General features: G+C 39.9%; 1 protein-coding gene across 1 annotated transcript in view; it reads left to right on the plus strand.

Moving 5' to 3' along the window:
• The window catches only part of LOC131363520 (protoheme IX farnesyltransferase, mitochondrial), a 43,279-nt gene that overhangs the window by 17,502 nt on the left and 6,145 nt on the right, over positions 1-19,632 (plus strand). The window contains exon 5 of the mRNA XM_058406141.1: positions 15,797-15,867. Within this exon, the coding sequence (XP_058262124.1) occupies positions 15,797-15,867 (71 nt within the window). The remainder of the gene's footprint in view (positions 1-15,796; positions 15,868-19,632) is intronic.

The following is a 19,632-nucleotide window of genomic DNA, read 5'->3' on the forward strand; positions in this document are numbered from 1 at the left end:
ACGTCCGGGCAATATCACAGCCATATCTCATGTATATTGCAGCCCCTGAACATTTTCCTGATTAAAATTGTTAGTCTTTTGCACGCCACGGTCACAAAAAGGTCATTGGCTGGTAAATGAATGCACTGTTGCATCTTTATGCAGCTGGCTTTTTGTCAAATGCTGTGACTCGAGATCACCGTTTGGGGGAAAAAGTCCGGCTACAGGGTTGGTGAAGCAGGAGAATGATGTGAACTAAAATTGATAAAATAGGCTTAAATTGATAATGCAGTTGCATAAGTTGATTCAGTTTTTTTTTTGTATCAAATGTAGTGCCAATCATGTCAAGATTATTTCTTAAACCCGGTTTGTGGTCTTTATTATCCTCAAGCTGTTTTTCAGCCTGTTTTCACAAAGATTTTCAGCGTCTGTGGTCCCCTCTGCCCCCTTCCAGGTTCTTGCCACACATGTTGGACTCAAACTTAAGAACCTGCCTTGCCAGTCTTGTTTGCATCTCTTGAAGTTTCCTCAGTTCGTCTCCTCTGCAGTTGGCAAACCAGACAAAAGATGTTCTCGGCTAATCCTTTTCTTTCAGACTCCAAGGTTGAAGTCGTGTGCCGTTTCTTTTCATGATCAAAGGTATTTGCCTGTAAGGATTGTGCCTCTGTATGAGATGTGTCTCATCACTAGCCTTTGTTTACCCAGACCCCTCCCAGAAAGAGAGATTTGTCAAGGAGGTAGTGTAGCACATCACTACCTGTTTGATGTTTGTAGAGAACAGATCTTGTAGGGCTAAAGATGAAGGGCCAGATTTCATAGATCTAAAAACCCTAGCACATAGTGTTAGGATTTCTATATGGTTCTGTTAACTTTCATTATTTGTTGCAGATCTCTAGAACCAGAAAAGATGAATATCAAAGCACTTACATTTCTGGCATTTGGCAGATGCCCTTATCCAGAGCGACTTACATGTCATCTCATTTTATGCAATTGAGCAATTGAAGGTTAAGGGCCTTGCTCAGGCGCCCAGCAGTGGCAGCTTGGTGGAACTGACCTTCTGATCAGTAGTCCAACACCTTAACCAATTTTGAAGCATCTTCAAAATGATGCCTAAATGTCATAATCCTTGCAGCCACATTTTTTTTGCCATTGTCTGGTTCCATGAGTCAGTGAAATCCCCTTGGTCCCATTGGAACTTATAGACAGTCTAGTCTTGAAGGTACCTTTCATTTCAAATTCAAGAACCTGGCTCCAGATCTACAGGTTCTAGAGATCTAAGGTTTCTTCACCATACTTTACTAAACTTGGTGAAAACTTAATGCAGACAGGTATCTGCCCAAACCTTTTCCCCCCATAAAATCATGTGAGTATATATATTCTGTTGTTTGATGAAGCTAGAGTTGGAGACAGACTCCCTGAGGATACTGTGATACCAGCGGAGCAACACGCTCTTGTCTTTCATGACCTCCTGGGTTAATCTGATCCACTCCCCAAGGCAAAAGTTCATGGCCTTTGTTGTACACATCCGTCTTGAGAACGGTAGATGGTGGATTTTTAATCCCCTCTCACCTTTTTTTCCACTCCTATCTCCTGTTACTCTGACATTTTCAGTCAGTTATAACCGGAATATTCAGATTTTACTTTCCTTAGTTTGCCTTTACTTTTGTTCCCTTGATCAAGGGTACCTCTTGACCGTATTCTGTCTCTTGGGGCCAGGTAAACATGCACCCAGCAACCCCCTCACCAAACTGAAAGCTAAGCTCTTTGTTCAGTTTCTTGGCACATTGTGCAAGGATCAGGCACTGCCACAAAAAAAAAAAACGCCCTGTGATCTGATCTACAAAGGGGATATGTTGCACACTGACAGTGGAACTCAACATGAGGAGATTGCAGTGTTAACCCAGTTTCCTCACCATTAACATTGTTGGTTCATCAGGCAATGAGTATGTTTAAACAGTTGATATGCCTGGAAATGGTTCTTGTATTTGAGATTTGTGTAGATTAGAACTTTAGCTTAACCACTGGATTCCGTCAGGCCTTAACTGTCAATTTCTGAGTTTTATTTATTTATTTTTTTTAAATGGTACCTTTTCATTTTCTTAATAATGCAAACGTAAGGAAACAACAGTATCTCTTTTCTCTTCCAAGACACTAGACATACTTTGCTAGGTTTTCAGGGGGATTTGCATGTTGACTTAAATATATGAGCAGGCATTAGGATGCTGTAAAAAGTGTGAATTCCAGCCTTTCCCCCCACTTCGAGTCAGTTAAAGGTAGATGTTTACTGAGCCTCCTTTTGTGCATCACCCTCCCTCCATCACTTGATGGAGGTGACGCTCAATGGCAATCGGAACACTCTATTTACTTCTGAGATGCGTGTCTAATTAACAAAAGCAGCTCTGTTAGCTCCATGCCTGCAAGCTAGCGCTGAATGTTAATTTTAACCCACTGGAGCTGTTTGTGGTCAGGGCCATTACTGGTGAAAAATGAAATGGAGCTTCACCGTGAGTAAGAATGTCCTAACAGCCTCCAGTTACAGGGGTCAAGCTTGCTGGCAAGTTCTCTTTCTGTAGCAGGAAGCGGTCTTTCAGATTTCTTTTTTTTTCTCGAACATTTATTGTGGAACTTATAGATTATGGTTTTCATTCAGCTTGCTAAGTATCGTTTACGCAAGTACCTCTGCTCTGTCCTCTAATTTTCCTCTCTAACATCAAGTGTGTTATCAAACTGCTGTTATCATGATTTTTTTCTCTCCACCTGTTTTTCTCATATGATGCTATAAGGTAAGCCTCTCTTTATGAAGACCGCTTTAGCCCAGAGGTCTTGACAGCTTTACATACATTTAAGCTTTGCAATTGCACATTTTCTTGTCCACCCTGAAATGAGGAGGCACATTCCGGTATGTCTTTAAAAGCATTCTTTCGCAAGCCCTTTGCTTGTGCACTAATAGTAACTCTCGCCTGAAAGTCTAGGCACGGCTCGAGCACTACACTTAAGGGCCAAGTTGTTCGAGTCCTCCTGAAGCTAAGTGGAAGAAAAGCATTGCTCAGCCTTTGGGCTTTTCCCAAACAGTGTTAGCAAGCTGTTGAGTGAATTTTATTTATTTATTTTATTTTTGCCATAATGTCTTCAGTTTTTGGGTGCATTTTCAAGCAGTGTTTCTTCAAGCTACATTTTGGTTATTTTTCCAATAACTAATTTTGTTAAGCATGTGTAAGATGGGTCATGTTGCGATGCAGTTTATAGCTGTTTCTCCTCACACACACACATGCACACACACACACCTTTGTGTGTTTGTGGAGGTTTTAGGTACAGATTTAGTCTAGCCTGTGTTCAGGTATCAGTGAAATACCTTCTTGAAAAGCTTCTGCTTTTCTATTTCTATCTATTCTACATGTTTTAAAAAAAGATGACTAGTAGATGAAACATCTGGACACTGGAGACTCCTTAAAAATGCTAGATATTTGTACCTGAAGCATTGATCTGACCATACTGTTCCCTGTCTAAGTTGTTAAATTAAAGCGTATTAGATTATGAAAGCTTTGATTTGCCTTGCAGTCAGAACTACGGTACTGTCAGTATCATAATTCATCAGTGCTGTGGTGTAAATGAGTTTATCCAGCTGCTTTTCTCTTACTGGTCAGCGTAAAGCTGCAAGCAATCAGTGTTTAGGGATTTAAACTTATGTTTCATATTCAAGACTATGTGACAAGCTGGAAGTCATTTTAAGAACCATGCTTTTAAACGATTTCCTCTCTCTCTCGCTCTCTCTCTCTCTCTCTCTCTCTGTAGATATATATAGATATATATAATGATATCCTTATCTCTTTTGCACTGCATAACCATTATACTTAAATGGACAACACCAAGGCATTTTCCTTTGTTGCTCTTTTTTTGCTCCACCCCATTGTTTAATGGGCTGCTAAAATTCTCTGACGCATTTAAAGGATTTACGAAAGGGCGGCGGCTTTTTAAAGTTTTTCCTCTTAGTTCTGATCAAGTATAACGAGGTCCTGATACTACAAAACAATCAGTTGTGATCGTTTATTTGCTAACATTTACTGTGAATAGTTGCCATGCAGAATATTTGTGTCTGTGGTTACTGTGTACCGTGACTGCCTTAGCCCAGAGGTCTCCGGCATCCTGAGACAGTGTAGTTACTGATTAATGTGTGTGAGTGACAGGAGGATGGGCTGCTACGCACAACAATACATCAACATCAGAAAAACAGTGAAGCATGTCATTTTTTTGTAACTGGGTGTGACTCGGCTGAATGGCTCTGAACCGTCATTAACTTGGCAGGTCAGGAAGTAACCTTTTGAAAAACAGCCCAGTAGTCGAACAGATTAACACGGCTTAGTCTTGCGCCGCAGCCATTTCGCTGTTTCTTTTTGTATCTATAGCCAGATGGATAGCCAGTGTAAACCTGATACGTTTCAAGACTGGGATTTGACCTTGTCATATACACGTCTGGAGCTATACATGTTCCAGGCTTCTCTCTCTTTTTTTCATCCCCTCCCCTTCCCTATTCTGCTGTTTGTGTTCTTCAGAAGTCACACTCCTCCCTCACTTATTGGGATTAAAAGATGATGGAGTCAGGGGCAGCCGTATCCTGTGTAGGAAGCGGAAGCACTTTGTTAGCAGTGTGTCCTTTGTTGTGGAAATGCGGGTGGCAGTGATCGATGGTGGCCGTGCCTTTGTGTGCCGCCGAACAGCTGCTTTTACTACCAACTTACCAGAGCTGAGTAGCAGTGCACAGACGATTTGGCTGATCAGAAACAGTAGTTTGGGAAAACATTACCGTGATGCATCCAGACACAAGTTTGCTTGTTTTTTTGTTTTTTTTTTAAAGTTGAAGCTCCAAGTTTTCAGGGCCTGTTTTTGTTGAATCTGAGGATTAGGTTTCTCAAGTGCATCGAGCTCTGACATCCATTTTCCTTTCTTCTTCTCCCCTGTTGACTGATTTGTTACCACGGTAGATGGTGTTCTGAAAATTTCACAAATCAAAGCTAATGGTTTTGGGTGCTACAGCTGCTCATGTCGAGTGTGTTTCAAGCCTCCGGGTATTTCCTTTTTTTTTATCCCCTCTTTCTTAAGTAAATCAACTGTCCTGAACTTGAGTTTAGGATGCTGCTGCAGTCACTGGTTTATGAAGAAAGTATTTAAAGTTTATTCAGGTGAAACTTTAAGGAATCTGTCTTCTCATGAATCTTCATTAGAGATGCATTACAACTGAATGTATCTAGAGTCCTGCTAGTCTGACAGCTTTGACATTTTCTTACATAAAAAAAATGACCTGCTTTTACCACTGTCAACCATTGGTTAAAGAAGTCTGGGACTTTTTTTTTTTTTTGTTAGGTTTCTTTTTTGCCTGGTTGTGAGAAAAAAAGAACATCACAGCACTTATTTATTTATTTATTTATTTATTTATTTATTTATTTATTCAGTCATTCTTGTTTGTTTAATTTAACAAGTCCACCAAAAAATTGCATATTTCACTTACCTGGTTGCCTACTAACTAATGGTTCTTTTATTTTAATTTCATCTAATTATTTATGTAATTATTTACTTGTTTATTTATTTATTAGGTTTAAGGTGTTAGTTCTAAATTCTTTGATTATTTTCATGTGTCTTATACTTTAATTCTTACAGCAACACCAAAAGCTTCCCTGTGCCAACAATTATACTTTGATTTATGTTTTCTCAGTTTGTTTATTAGTCTAAGAAAACATGACGTGAATTATCCTCCATAGAAATCCCTGTGAATGAGTTGTTACTACAAAAACAGATCATAGCAAGCATATTAATACGATGTCATTTAGTCATGCAGTAGAAAATACTGCTGTTCTACAAGATTTGATGCTTCTAAAAGTAGTAAACATTTTGATCAATCTGATTTGAGAAGAGAAATATAGAAGAGAACCCTGATACAAAGTTTAACGGATGATGAAGCTGTCCATTTAAAAAGCATACTGAAGCATGACATTTTGTGAATATATGTTTATTGAGGTCTGTGACACCAGGTGGGGGTTCAGACATTCCAGGGAATGTCATTTGGAAAGTGCTATATTTTTGTTTTTGTTGATCGAAATATTCCCCATGTTTCTTCTCGTTCAGGCTTTCTTGGCTGCTGTCCTTCGGCTGGCATTTGTATTATGCTATTTGTGGCCATCAGGTCATTCCCTCATCTCAGCCTGTCTGTATCCTGCGTATGTTCTGACAGGAACCATTTTGCTCCTTTTTACGGGCAGATGGTTGACTGCTCACTCCGAGGACCCGGTGGAGGAGCTAACAGGGCTGCGCTGTAGTGAGGGATGAGGAAAAATGAGCATGGGGGCTCTCTGAGGCCCAGAGCATGGAGCCAGGGAGAGCACAGAATGACAGGAAACTCTTAACACGTCTTCGAGCTCTTTCGAAAGGCCTCCCCAGCTCCATCTGTTGCCGCTCGTGCCTGCATTACTTAAAACATGGATTATTCATCTTTCTGTTTCACAGTTGTGCTTTTACAAGTCCTCAAAGCTCAAAGAGGATGCGGATGCTCTGCGTCACGTTATGTCTAGGTTAATGTGAGGTCCCCGCTCGAGCAGGCCTCACGTTTTTAACTGGGCCCGTACCTCATCCATTAGCACACAGCTAATAATAGGGTAGGAGACCACAAGGTCTGCATCTCAGAAGCCTGTTATATGGATTTGAGAAACCACAATTAGAGCGTGCTGTATAATTGCTGGCTTAATGCTGGACAGGATGAAGGGGTGTCTCCCTCTTTTTATTCCACACAGCCTTTTCTTTTCCTCTCCTTTACACACTTTACTGCGATGTCACTACACTCAGCTGGTGACAGTTTTGCTGAAGATGATGCACACACATCTGTAACGCCTTCTGCTGCTGATCTGGGCTTGTCTTGCACACCTTTAAAATAAAAAATCCCCTGTTGACTCAATCAACTGCCCAGCCTGCTTTATGGCAGACACTAAAAGGGATTTGTCTTTGAAGATGTCTTTTCCTGCTATCTCCCGTCTTTGTCCTGTCTGCCGCATGTTTGTATATGTTATCAGTTGTCTGCGGTACAGAGTACGCAGGTGGCCTAAAGATGGCAACGGACTGAATTGGAAGTCTGATTACGGAATGCAAATGTATGACAGGGTCTTGGATCTGAAGCACAAGTTGGTTGTTGAGAAAAAGCGATATGATTTGCAGAAAAAAGCAAAAGCTTCTGACCCGTGTCTCAGCACGTCTTCAAAACAGCAGATAAAGAATGAAGAGGGAGAAAGCAAGATTACACATTGAGAGGAGCTTCTGTAACATAACATTGTGCTGTGTGTGTTGGGGGGGGATTAGTGGGGCAACACATTTGCTGAAATGCCGATTGGAAATGGGTTGTAAAAATGGAGTGGTTCCGTCAGCAAACCCTTCCATCACACTGGTCTGTAAATGGAGCGGGTGCTGATAAGAAAATCCAGACGTCTTTAAATGATCCATAAGGAAGATGTCTAAACCTACATTTGTGTTCCATTTGAATATTTCTAACCGCATCTGGAATTTAGATGTAAATTCTGGTGATTGGACCATTGCAAAATATTCATTTACTTTTAGAATCTTTTGTACTGCTGGTCTCAAAACAACCCACATCTCCGATGACTTCACAGCACTATCTTTAAAGGACCACACTCCGACTTCTCCCGAGCCTTTTCCTCTAGCGCACAGCTGGAATATCCCAATATAATCTAAACTCTGTCGGATAAACATGCCTGCTTACTCATCACGTTCTCCTCGTGGATGCTGAAACGAGACAGCTTTGCCTATTGAGCAAGCAAGCTTTCAGCTTCCAACTTCCATTCCCACCACTTTTACGAGCGCCCTGATTTCCGACCACATCCTTGTCGCCTACCCGTAAGATTCATAATAATTTCGCTTATCCAGTGAAACACCGGGCATGAACTTGTCCAGTGTACACAGCCGTAATGGTTATCTGAAAGTGCTTCGGAATGTTCTCATTAAAAAGCCAGCAGACTTATCAGGGTTTGTCACACACAACTGGAGCTTTCTCCCAGAAAGGAACTTGTCGTTTTAGCGCAATGGATGTGTTTACCTCGAGAGTGAAAATAATGGTATCACCTAATTGGCGTCTGTGTTTTGTTTGAGAGAGACTTCAGCACTGGGCTGATCGGTGGATTGGTGATTAATGGGGCTCTTAGGAAAGACCTCACTATACACATTGCATGTTCAGGGCTGTCTCGTGGCACATGAAGAACTCTTATTATAGTCTGAGAATGAAAAATGTTCTAAAATTCTTGTGTTAAAAGCAGACTGAACAATGTTTGACTCAATAGTGTTTGCCGGAGAAAAAACCCCCACCTTGCACCACATGCTTTTCAAAGGGCTTACAATATAAAGAAGTGCATTGATTATTTTATTGAGATGTTGGGCCACTTCACTATGGCTAGTGGCTTTCTGCATTACCCACAATGCTGTTCGACTACCTGCTGTTACGGAGGGGTGCCAGTGGGATTTCGCCATTGCTTCATGTCTACCTAAAAAGAGTGATGAGTCCTTTAGTGTGGTCAGCTTCTTGTTTCTTTAAATTTTTGCAAACAGATCAGTTTCTACAGCCTTCATGCTAATTATGCCCTCTAAACCATCACTTTCCTCATTTCTTGGATCTCGGCTGTGACTCAGCATTGTAAGTCAGCGTATGATGTCAAAGTAAACCTGTGAAGTGTACAGCACTCAGCTACTAACTTTTCTGGCAATGATACAAATACAGCACCAACCAACAAATTAGTGCCAGAACAGCAAAGCAGAGCTATTTTAGTCCTGGATTCCAAATTCCAGTAACTGGGGTATCCCCTGTTCTCCACATTTCCTGTTTAAACACCCACTTCAAATTAGGAAGGCTGTTAATAAGCTAGTAATTTGAAACAGATGTGTTTGGATAACCAAGTAATGCAGTGCACAGGGTATTAAAGGACCAGTTTGGGAAGCTGTGCTATGAACTATGAGAGTTGTATATGTGCTTGAGCAGTTATAGAGACGGCATGGCTGTGCTACCTACAGTACCGCCAAACAGTCTGTTTTTGGTGAGAAAGCGTAACATGGCTTACTCTAAGAGATGGTCCAAGTGATTTAAGATGACATCCAGGTTAAGGATGAAGAACTGCTTCCCTTCTCCCATGCAAGTCTCCTAACCCCATGAACCCCAAAGCAACACCGCTTATCCTTCAGGTCCAGCTCCCGACCAGCACAGACTGCCGTGATCTATCTTGTGTCGTCATCCTGAAACATATGCTAATGTTGTCCTAACTCGAGCAAGTGCGGGGAAAACATCTGCAAATGTTGCAGCTGGAACCAGATCAAGAGGCAAGGGTGAGAAAATGGGACATGTTGAGGAATGTGGAGCTTTTGTCTTGTTGAGTAGAACAAGAAAGAAGCCAGAAGAACATGTCAAATTATTCAAATACAGGGTTTTTTTCCTGTCATTTGTATCTATATGACAGCAGTTGTTCTGCATGCATATTCCATTCCTTGATGTTAATTTAAGCTGAACTTTGGCGATGGCTACACACATCGATTAACATCGACTTAACGATAACATGTTCCCGGACATCAGTAATTGGCTTATTAGCATGTCGGCTGTTTAGCACATCAATCTAACCATTAATCAGGCTTGTCAGCATGCCAGCTGACCCTCTGCCAGGTTGTTTACAGCAGTGCTCCCAGGCTCAAGGGAGAGCTCTGTATAAATGATCAAAAGTTCAAAAGTGCTGGGAGAGACTGTCTAACATCATTTGACTCCTGGCCTGTGAAGTTAGCCGGGAGCGCTGATAATTTCCCATTTTCTTTTTTTATTGTATGGAACACAAGGAGACGGGTTCATTAGTGAACTCACTGTTATGAGAAGGCCTGATCCCTTTAAGGAATGTTTACTGTACCTTTCCCCTGCAAAGAATTCTTTTCTTTTTGGCACCAGAAACCTGAACCACACTTTTCCCACTGGCTCTCAGTCCATTTTTGTGTTTTTTGTTCCTTGCTCAAGGTTTGTAACTTTTATGGACCTCATGGTGGTGAGAGGGATGGAGGAGGTTGGTGATCTTGTAGCAGTGTTGTAGCTGGATTGCACCAAACATATGGTTCGGTTAATATAGTCTGATTGTATTTAAACACAAATTCATGTCCACTGTAGGCATTGGCCAGTAGTCTTCTACTAATATCTATTGTCTAATAGGCTAAATATCCTAAGGTAACAGGTTTTAATCAAGGTTTTTTAAGGTAACAGTCCAATCATATCCTTTTTATTTAACCATGAAAACCACAGATGTCAGTGTGAAAGCAAAATCATATATATCATATAAATATAAATCATATAGAATACCAAGGTTGAGTCTTGTCCTTTGTCTTCTTTTTATTATAAAGCGGTGCTTTTGCTTCCCTTAAAGTTTCCACCAAATGGCAGAAAAGTATCCGGACACCTGACAATCAGATTCTTCCTCAAACTGTTGCCATAAAGTTAGAAGCACATAATCTTATAGGAAGTCTTTTTTTGTTGTACCGTGGAACCAAAACCTGACAACACTAATGGTCATGAGGCTGAATGGCCAGATCTTCACATCCACACTAGAAGATATCTAGTGGAAACCTTTTCCAAATGATTAGAGGTTTTTATAAATGCAAAGGAGGGTGTTTGAAAAGCAGAAGTGGCCTGGTGTCCACAAACTTTTGGCAATATATTGTATGACTAATCAGTATATAAAAGCTTACACCAGGCCAGAGTTTCATTGTGATTGATTACTGCATTTGTCAACATGTTGGTTGAGTGATGGAACATCTGCTTCTATCCTGTTCACAACTGTTAACAGGTGGATGGGATCTGTGCTTACAGCTGACTACCAGAGAGTGGGGTTTGGGTCTGTAAAGATCTAACATGCATGTTTTAAAGTATAATCACTTCCATTTTCCACTGATTTGGTTTCTTCTTGTTTCTTGTGCATGTTGGACTTCACTCTACAGACTCCAGATCTGGAAGCTTTCTTCTTCAGTGCTTTGGTTCACACACACTGTATCAGACTTTTTTGATTTGATCTTATGTCCAGATGATCTGGACCTTGTTGCCAGATTGCTGCTTGCTGTGAACCTTGGAAACACATCAGGAAAGTGTTGTGTTTGTTACCCATGAAACTCCAGAAACTGGTCCCTGCACCTGGCTTTTGATTGGTTACAGCTCTAGATTGTTGATCCTTGTTTTTTGTTGATTTAAACTCTTGGATCATTTCATGTTGAGCTTGTGTGAATGGAGATGTGTCTCCACACTTGGTGTTTAGATCTTCCAGATCCTGTTGATGTATTTGCTATGTGCCAGGTGGTCAAATGTACACAGTTGTTGTGAACTTTATTTATGCTCGCTAGCATGTACATCCGAGGAATTTTGTCTGTATGGTTGACAAAGAGATTTAGACTTTCCATGGGCTTGTTCTATGACTTCAGTGGGATCTGTGATGGATTGATGGATTCTCTTGTTATAAAGTAAATGAATTATTTGAGCAACAAATTCTCTTTCTGTTTGATCACCTGGTCGATATGAAGACCCAGGTGAACACAGCATATATGGTTACGTTGTTTGCAGACTACGTCCTACAGCTTGTTCTTGGATGCTCTTTATTTTGCGTGTATGTGCTTGCAATTTTAAGCAGAATATATCTACACTTGGCTCACACTTGTCACATTGATCAATCAGCTTTTCATCAAGTTGACGGCTCCACTGCATATGTACACACATTTGTTTCCCTTCAAGCTAGCTGAAAATCAAATAAGAAGAGACACGTACTTCATCAGTTTCTGTCTCAGGCTTAGTAAAGATCATTTTCTTATAGACTTTTAAAAAATGGCCAGTCCTAAGCTCAAGGCCTTGCTTTTGGGAGTACTGTGTAGATGGAATAGCTTTAAGGGGAACGACAGTAAGTCTGAGTGAATGATGATCTGAACCAGATGATCCATACATTTAAATGACTGAAGGCAAGAATGAGAATGGACAAAGTGAGAGGACACACTGCCAGGATGCTTAGAGTTTCTGTCTAGCTCAGAAAATAGCAGAATGCTTGAGCTGCAATCCAGCTGTTTTTCTTACATCTTCAGTCTCTAATGGAGCCATGCTCATTTCAAAAGTTCCATAAATTTGCTTTTCTGTGGCTTGTATTGTCACACACTGCTCATTCTTCATTTGCTGCCAACCAACAGTCATGTTGGCATCCAAGCATGAGACCTTCACATGCATCATACTGCTTTATTTTTTTCCATTAACTGATTTATTATTTAAATGTTGAAGCACTCAACTTGTATATCTCAATTATCCACCTATTAGGTTTGGAAACTCATATTGAACAAAATACTTTGCCTTTGCCTCTATTACCTTATTTTGCCCAATATATTCACTGATGAGAATAAGTAATAATATTTTTTCTATTGGATTTTAATTAATTAGTATTGTAGTGCATTTTTTGTTTGAAAGCAGCAAAGGAGTTTTCCTATTTTTTCTGAAAGTTTTAGTCCACACCCAGGACTGATTCTGGGCTCGGCTTATAACAAAGTTGCTTGCTAGAAGAATTCTTTGGGGATCATTTGCACAATTTATCACTTTTATGGTTGACAAACTGGTAGGCATAGTGAGGGTTGTGTGGTTTTTTGGTTACCACCGATCTAGAAGTGACGAACAAATCTGCAGGAATACCGTAACGAGTTACTGTTCTTTAATAATGTTTAATAATTTAATTTAATTTTTTTTATTTCATTTTTTCATTTTTTTTTTAAATAATGTTTTTAGCCAAGCTGTAAGACAAAAGCTCTACTTTTTTATTTTTATTTATTTATTTATTATTATTATTATTATTATTTTTACTATTTCTTCACTGCAAGATCTCGCACCCCAAATTACAGCACTCCAGCCCTATGAAAGTTTTTAGATATCAATCAGGCATTCCATCTCCTCCGCTGAACATAACCCTTTCCCCACACTTAAGAATCCCTGAAACATGACGTAAGTAGACATCCAATCACATTACATGCTTTGCAGTGCCAAGAGTGGATAGCTTCTGAACATGATGCAGATCGCACCCCAATGGGGACGAATTGTGCCCCAGACCACTGTTTTCAAGAGGACCCAAGGATCTGTGGTGGCGTCTGGACTGTTTCCAGGCTTAAATACAGCTTTCACACTCCACCAAACGTACCACACACTTTGATTTTGATTTTATTTTCCCTCCCCTGAACTTGGGGCTATTTGCTCAAAGTGTGAAAGCCATATTTGTTCTCAAAATATTTTGAAGTTACCAGTTGAATTGGCTCGTTATGTTACAGTCAGATGGTCTGTACTCCTTCCCATACCTAATTTAACACTAATGTCTTTTGGGTTTACTGAGCCACCCAGTGCAGATTTATTGCTTTTTCTCAAATATTTCAGATGCTGGTAATACACATGCTTACATACTATTAGGGCTAGGCGCTCTTTCCAAAACCACCATGGACACATCAGCATTCAGGCCTTGAGCCTTTTTCTTCAAGTAAAGGCATTATTAGAGCTTGGCCAGCACTCCTGAGGATCAAGCCCGAGCCAGAACCCTCACCCCATTTCTTTTTCCGACCTCTTGACGCGATTTCTGACCCAGGAAATAGAATTAACACCTCGGCCCTCAAACTGAGCTCCCTCAGCGTGGGCCGCAGCTGCTGCGGTCCTGCCCCATGCCTCTAATGGCTGAAAGAATAAAACTGAGGCTTTGCAGATCCTACACTGCACTTTTACACAGCAGATGTTGGGCTTTAGCTTCCCCGAGTCATCTCGGATGACATCGGTCCATGTTGGATGGAGCTGCCAAAGCCTGTTGAGGGGAAAATGAAAAACCATCAATCTCCAGTGTCACCTCTTGGACGTGTTTGTCACTGTTCATTTTTTTTCCTTTCGAGAAGTTGTGCTGGCTTGCTTATACAATTTAAAGCCATCTGTGTGACATGTCAGACAAACAATCCCTGTCATTCTTGTTAAAGGAAAACTTCATCCTGAAATACGTTAAACATGGTGAAATATTTGGGGCATTTTTGGTGGAATTTGTTTGTTGGTGCTGTATTATGAGAAGTTTTTTACCCATCACACAACATTGCGGGGGGTATTATTGTTTAGGTGGCAAGAAGCAAGGGCTAAATCCCAGTACACCACTATCAACAGGTAGTCAAGTCACAGTGACGTTTAATAGGAGATGAAAACTAAAACACAAGTGTTAACAGTCTGGCTTCGAATAAGAACAAGAGACTTTCACCATTTTCATTTTCCAGCCACTTTTAATGTTTTACTAATGAACAAATTTTGGTCTTCCACAATACATAGCAACTATACAGCGTTATGGCAGAGGCTAAGCTTGGTTATTTAGTTTGCTACAGGATGATGAGTATGAAGGCATAACAGCCATATTAGCATCAAACTTTGAAGATTTGGTAGTTGATCTGTTTGAGCAGAGTGTACAGATGAAGAGGTGAGAGACCTGGACAGGTTTAAAGGCTAAAGCGCTGCTGCATCGCTCTCTTTAGGTGGATATGAACCAGGGGACAAATTCCTTTATCATCATCTGGTGGTCATGTATTTGCAGTGTGGTTAATATTGATGGTGAATGAAGTTTAAATAAATAAATAAAAAGACAATAATGAACATTTTGTGGTTTTGAATAATTAATAAATAAATAGATAAATAAGCAACTTATTGGATGGAGTTTTCTTTCAAGGTTTCAGTTAATTACAGAAGAATACCTATGGCAGCAAACACTTGTCATATATCTCATCATCTTTTCTATGGCAAAGTGTTAGGTCTCATTTCTCCAAGACGTGCATACAAGAAAAAACATGCGCTTTCAGTGTAAATTGTTCCTGACCACAGATCCTTCTCCTATGTGTGACCGTAAATTAAAGAGGGGGAAAGAAAAGTGGGTTAACTGTTTATTAGTTCTTTTATATGAGCTGTATTTCATGTGTAATTCATCCTGGGATTCACTGGTTGAAATAGTCTGCTATCTGTTTTGTTCATTAGGTGTGGACTTGCACACCGAGATTAACTAGTTCCTGGCTTCAGACACCCCATGTGTTTGCATTTTAGCCACACATTGTGGTTTCCCAGGGGTGGCTTTTAAGCAGACTCCCCAGGAGAAGGCCATAAAACAAAAGGAATAAGCAGTTTTTCGTCATAATCGTCCCCTTATGCACCACCGAGAACCCCACATGCACACATGTAACTGTCTGACTATGCATCGCTCGCAGCGTTCTGCCTCTGTAGCGATTCTCCCACAGTAAGTGCAGCATTGATGAGTCCACAGACCGGCCGATTGATCCAGTTTTTTTTCCATTGATTCAGTTTGTGCCAGTTCAATAAACTTCTCGTTCACTGGTGTGAGACAGAATGGTGGTGGGAACAGATGTTTGCTCTTGGCATTGAGGGATAAGTGTCTTGTTTCTGAAGCCTTCTTGTTTGTATTTTGGCAGAGGACAAAGGGTTCCTGTCAAGGAAATGACAACACTTTTTTGCTTACATGGTTTCTGCAGCCTTCAAGTCTAAATGAACACAATTTAAAGCATTCCTTTGCATTTCCTGCCATGAACTAGTGTTTCCAAAGCTGCTGTGTCTTTCCTCCACATTATTTCAGTATGTGAAAGCATTATGAGTTGATCAGTGTGTGACCACTAGTTTATTGGATAAAGGCTCTCACATTTTGTCTCATCACTTTGTATTACTGTCTAGTGTCTTGTCTTAATCGTCGTCCTGACCGATTTTTCCCTCATTGTTTTTCCACAGTACTTCGAGGTGCCGTTTGATTCCAACATGAACCGTACGAAAAACAGACCGTTGGTCCGAGGACAAATAAGGTGAGTTCTACTGAATTTTAAAGCCCTGGATTGGGATTTGTATTGTTTAATTATTCTGCCACAGGACATAGTTTCTTGTCTTGTCATAGCTTCTTGTCTTCTTTCTTTATTCTATGATGGTGTTTATATCCCGATGGGTGTGACTTGTGGCTGTTCTCTTACAGAATGATTCCACCCCCTCACACACAGGACTCTTTTAATTGGTTTATAAAGATGTTTTCCAGGTCCTTAAGACTAGATCTCATCCACATTGAACAGTTTTAAGTTTTGGAGCATCTTTTTTTTTTTTTTTTTTTTTTTTTTTTTGACAACACAGTCCAACACCATTCTAAAAGGGATTGCAGTTCTAGGGATTTTGAAAATCAATGCCAAGATGCATGCATTGTAGCTTTTCCTTTAATTTGTCATAGTCTGCATGTATGCCCTTCAAAAACGGACAAAAATAGCATGTGCATCTGGTCATGCTTTTTGATAAGTACCGTAATTTCACTTTTCTTGTTCACCCATCTGCCATTGTTAAACCTTCACAGCCAATGTCATTTTTGCTCTCGGGGCTCTCGTTATAATAAGTAGGTTGTGAATAAACTATGAGTCTGGACACATTGCTAAGGTCAGCTTGCTGCCGTCGGCTTCTCTTTTTACACTCTGAAGACCTCAGGCGGTGTAATGTCTGGATAAGGTTGAGCCTGTCTGTATTAGCGGCCCTATGCCAGCGTTTATCTACTGATGGCCGCTCACACACCTGTCCTGCGGAACCTGATCCAGGTGCCTGAGCCGTCACTGACCTGCTGCTGTCTCCTCTTGCATTCGGGGTCTGATATGATGGCATGCCATATATTAATGCCATATTCATGTTAAAATAGCCTTTTTTTTTTTTCTTTTTTTTTTAATTTGACACGTGATTTTAGGAGACGATTTTATTCCATACATCTCAAGTCGAGTGCAGTTGTGTGTCTTACACTGTGATCAGATGCTAGATTGTTGGTAGACACTGTATTTTTGTTATTCCGTTCACCGTTATATAGCTAATATCGCTGCTTGCGTAAAGCCGCGTAAACACGCACTCGAGGTTAACAGCCTTTGCTGGTCGCTAATCAGGTTTGTTAGTAGATTCTGATAGCAAAAAGCCCCCTGACCTACGCTTGAGTCACTTTCCACAACAAAGAGCTAATCAGTCAACATGACAAGGTAAAGATTAGCAGTCAAGTGAATCCAAACAGATCAACCCAAACCGCTAGTTAATCCCTCTGCTCAGTGCATGCGTATTGTTCGTGAATACACACGCAAACACGTTTCACACTGTAGGATCATGTGCCGGAATGCTCAAGATGACTCACTTATGCTTTTTTTTTGTGTGTGTTGGCTCATTTACTTGTCTCTCACAGTCAACACAGCAGGGTTGAGTAGTTCTGTAGCTGTAGTTTGGATCCAGAGCAGCTGTGTGAAAACACCTCCAGCTTCAGTGACAAAGCGTTTCTCAGAGCGCCGATAAAGACGCGAGCTGATGGCTGATAACTGGCGTCTGTTAATCTCCAGGTTTCAAAGTTAAGCTCGAACATCTCTCCTGGGAAATGTACTTGGAAGCTAAATCCGTGAAGGCAACTTTATGACCGATTTTTTTTGGCGGCATTCCGTTTAAAATGCATCCCTAAAGATTGTAGGTGTAGAACTCTACAGCCTAGGTTTGCTTTGGATTTTTGGATTCCTAAAAGTTGTAGCTTTATAACAGAGTTCTACTCCAAAGCCTTGTTTGTTTTTATATATAAAGCTGCAACTGTTCTACTTGTTTCTACAATTTGCCACAGATGAGTCAATAGACAGAATATGGCGTGGTCATCAGATTCTCATAGCTTGGTTAAAATCTTTTTATTTTTCTGAAAAGCAAGCCTGGAAGTTCTGCTCTCTGTGTCTGCATAGGAACTGGCAAAGTGAAGATCCCTTTTCCCTCAGGTGTATCCCAAATCGCATACGTATACACTACTCTAGACCACATTATAGTTTGTGATTCAATATGGCTGATGACACACGTCTTAGAAAGGTCTTAGAATTAGCCTATGTTGTGTGATTTATTTTTCAACATTTTAGAATTCTCTTCTTGAAATTAGGATGCAGAGTTCTTTGAGAAATTCAGACAAACACCTTTACAATGCTAGAACCATCCAGAACTCGGAGAGTTTGTTTCTGCCTATGGCATTTCACAATATTTCCATCAGTTAGCTAATTTTTACTCGATGTACAATAGAAATCAATTGATTTAAGGCTTGTTGTTGAGATTTTCAGCCATAGAGTCGGCATGTATATAACGAGCTCGGGTAGACGAACAGCCGACACCCTTAAACAAACAAAGCCACGCTTTCAAACACAAACGTCACCTTTCAAACCCATCCTTAGATCCATTAGCCTTGACATGGAGCGAGCCGTTTGTTCCCTCAAACACAAACATTTCGTCAAGTGTTTGTTGTGTCAGCCCTGAGCATCATGCCCTCCGGAAGCTTTGAAGTTTTACTCTGATACGAGGAGTGACACGTGAAGCCACGTTACACCAGCGTGCAAGCCGAGAACGTCCTTCAGCACGGCTCTACATCAGACTGCTGTAATGATACTCCGTATCATGCAGTAATATGTTCCGTACTCATTTACTACTCGCCTTTAGTGGGCTAGAGTGAACTGCAAAAGTTTGTACACCCTTCAGCCAAGTCAATTAATCATATCCTGAAGTGTCTATTAAAAAAATAAATTTTGCATTTGTTATTTAAAAATAAAAAAAGACACCTTTGTACTTTTTATCCATTTGTAGTTGCATTACATCCCAGAAAAAGACAATTTTTTCCTCTCATCACTTGTTATAGCAGCTGTCTGATCTTAGTTACAGGACTTATTTAACATTTTTACCTCTGAAACTCATGATAAGGTTGAAAAATCAAGACACTTATGACACGATATGATATAATAGCAATCAGATAAATGTAAATATTTATTTATTTATTTATTTATTTCAATAATTGATTATTTATTTATCTATTTATTTATTTATTTAATTGTTTTTAATTAATATTTTATTGGAAATAGCTGATATTAAAGTGAAATTAGGTACCTAATCTTTTAAGTTATAAAATGGAAGATTTTATAGAGATTTTTTTAATTTTTTACTCTAATTTATTTTGTAATTAATTTATTTTTTATATTAAAAATCTTAAATATTTAAAATATAAAAACAACTTTTTTAATGTAAAAAAGAAGTCATTTTTGTAGACATAATAAAATAGCAGCAATGGGATTTTTTTAATAAATAAACACTAAGCATTTGAAGGGAAATAATTTGACAGCCTGTATATTGTGAGGCATATCATTTATCAACGAAATGCGTGTGAGAATTGAGAGGGAAAATTTGTCATAGATCCCAGCCTTAATATTCACTGAATATTATCTGTAACAAAAAAAAAGCCACAGATATTAACAGTGATAAAAAGCAAAACATGACTTGAAACCTTTGATGGAGCCATTATCGCTATCTTTTTTTTCTTTGTGGTCCGAACAGTTACTGTGATGTTCTGGATCTGGAGGTTGTTTCTTGTATTTCAGAGACCACTAATCACCAAAATGGTCACTAAAGACTCGCTTTTATTAAGTTATCTTGTTGTGAGATCTCAGATGATGGATGTGTGAAGATTAATACGGCTTCAAAGTTGTTTAAAACCCTTCCAAAATAAAAGGTACATTTAGAGTAACCATCTCCTCTTCCTCCTCTCAGCAGGAGAGGAAATG

Source organism: Hemibagrus wyckioides, linkage group LG13 (assembly GCF_019097595.1).
Source record: "Hemibagrus wyckioides isolate EC202008001 linkage group LG13, SWU_Hwy_1.0, whole genome shotgun sequence".
Taxonomy (NCBI): Eukaryota; Metazoa; Chordata; class Actinopteri; order Siluriformes; family Bagridae; genus Hemibagrus; species Hemibagrus wyckioides.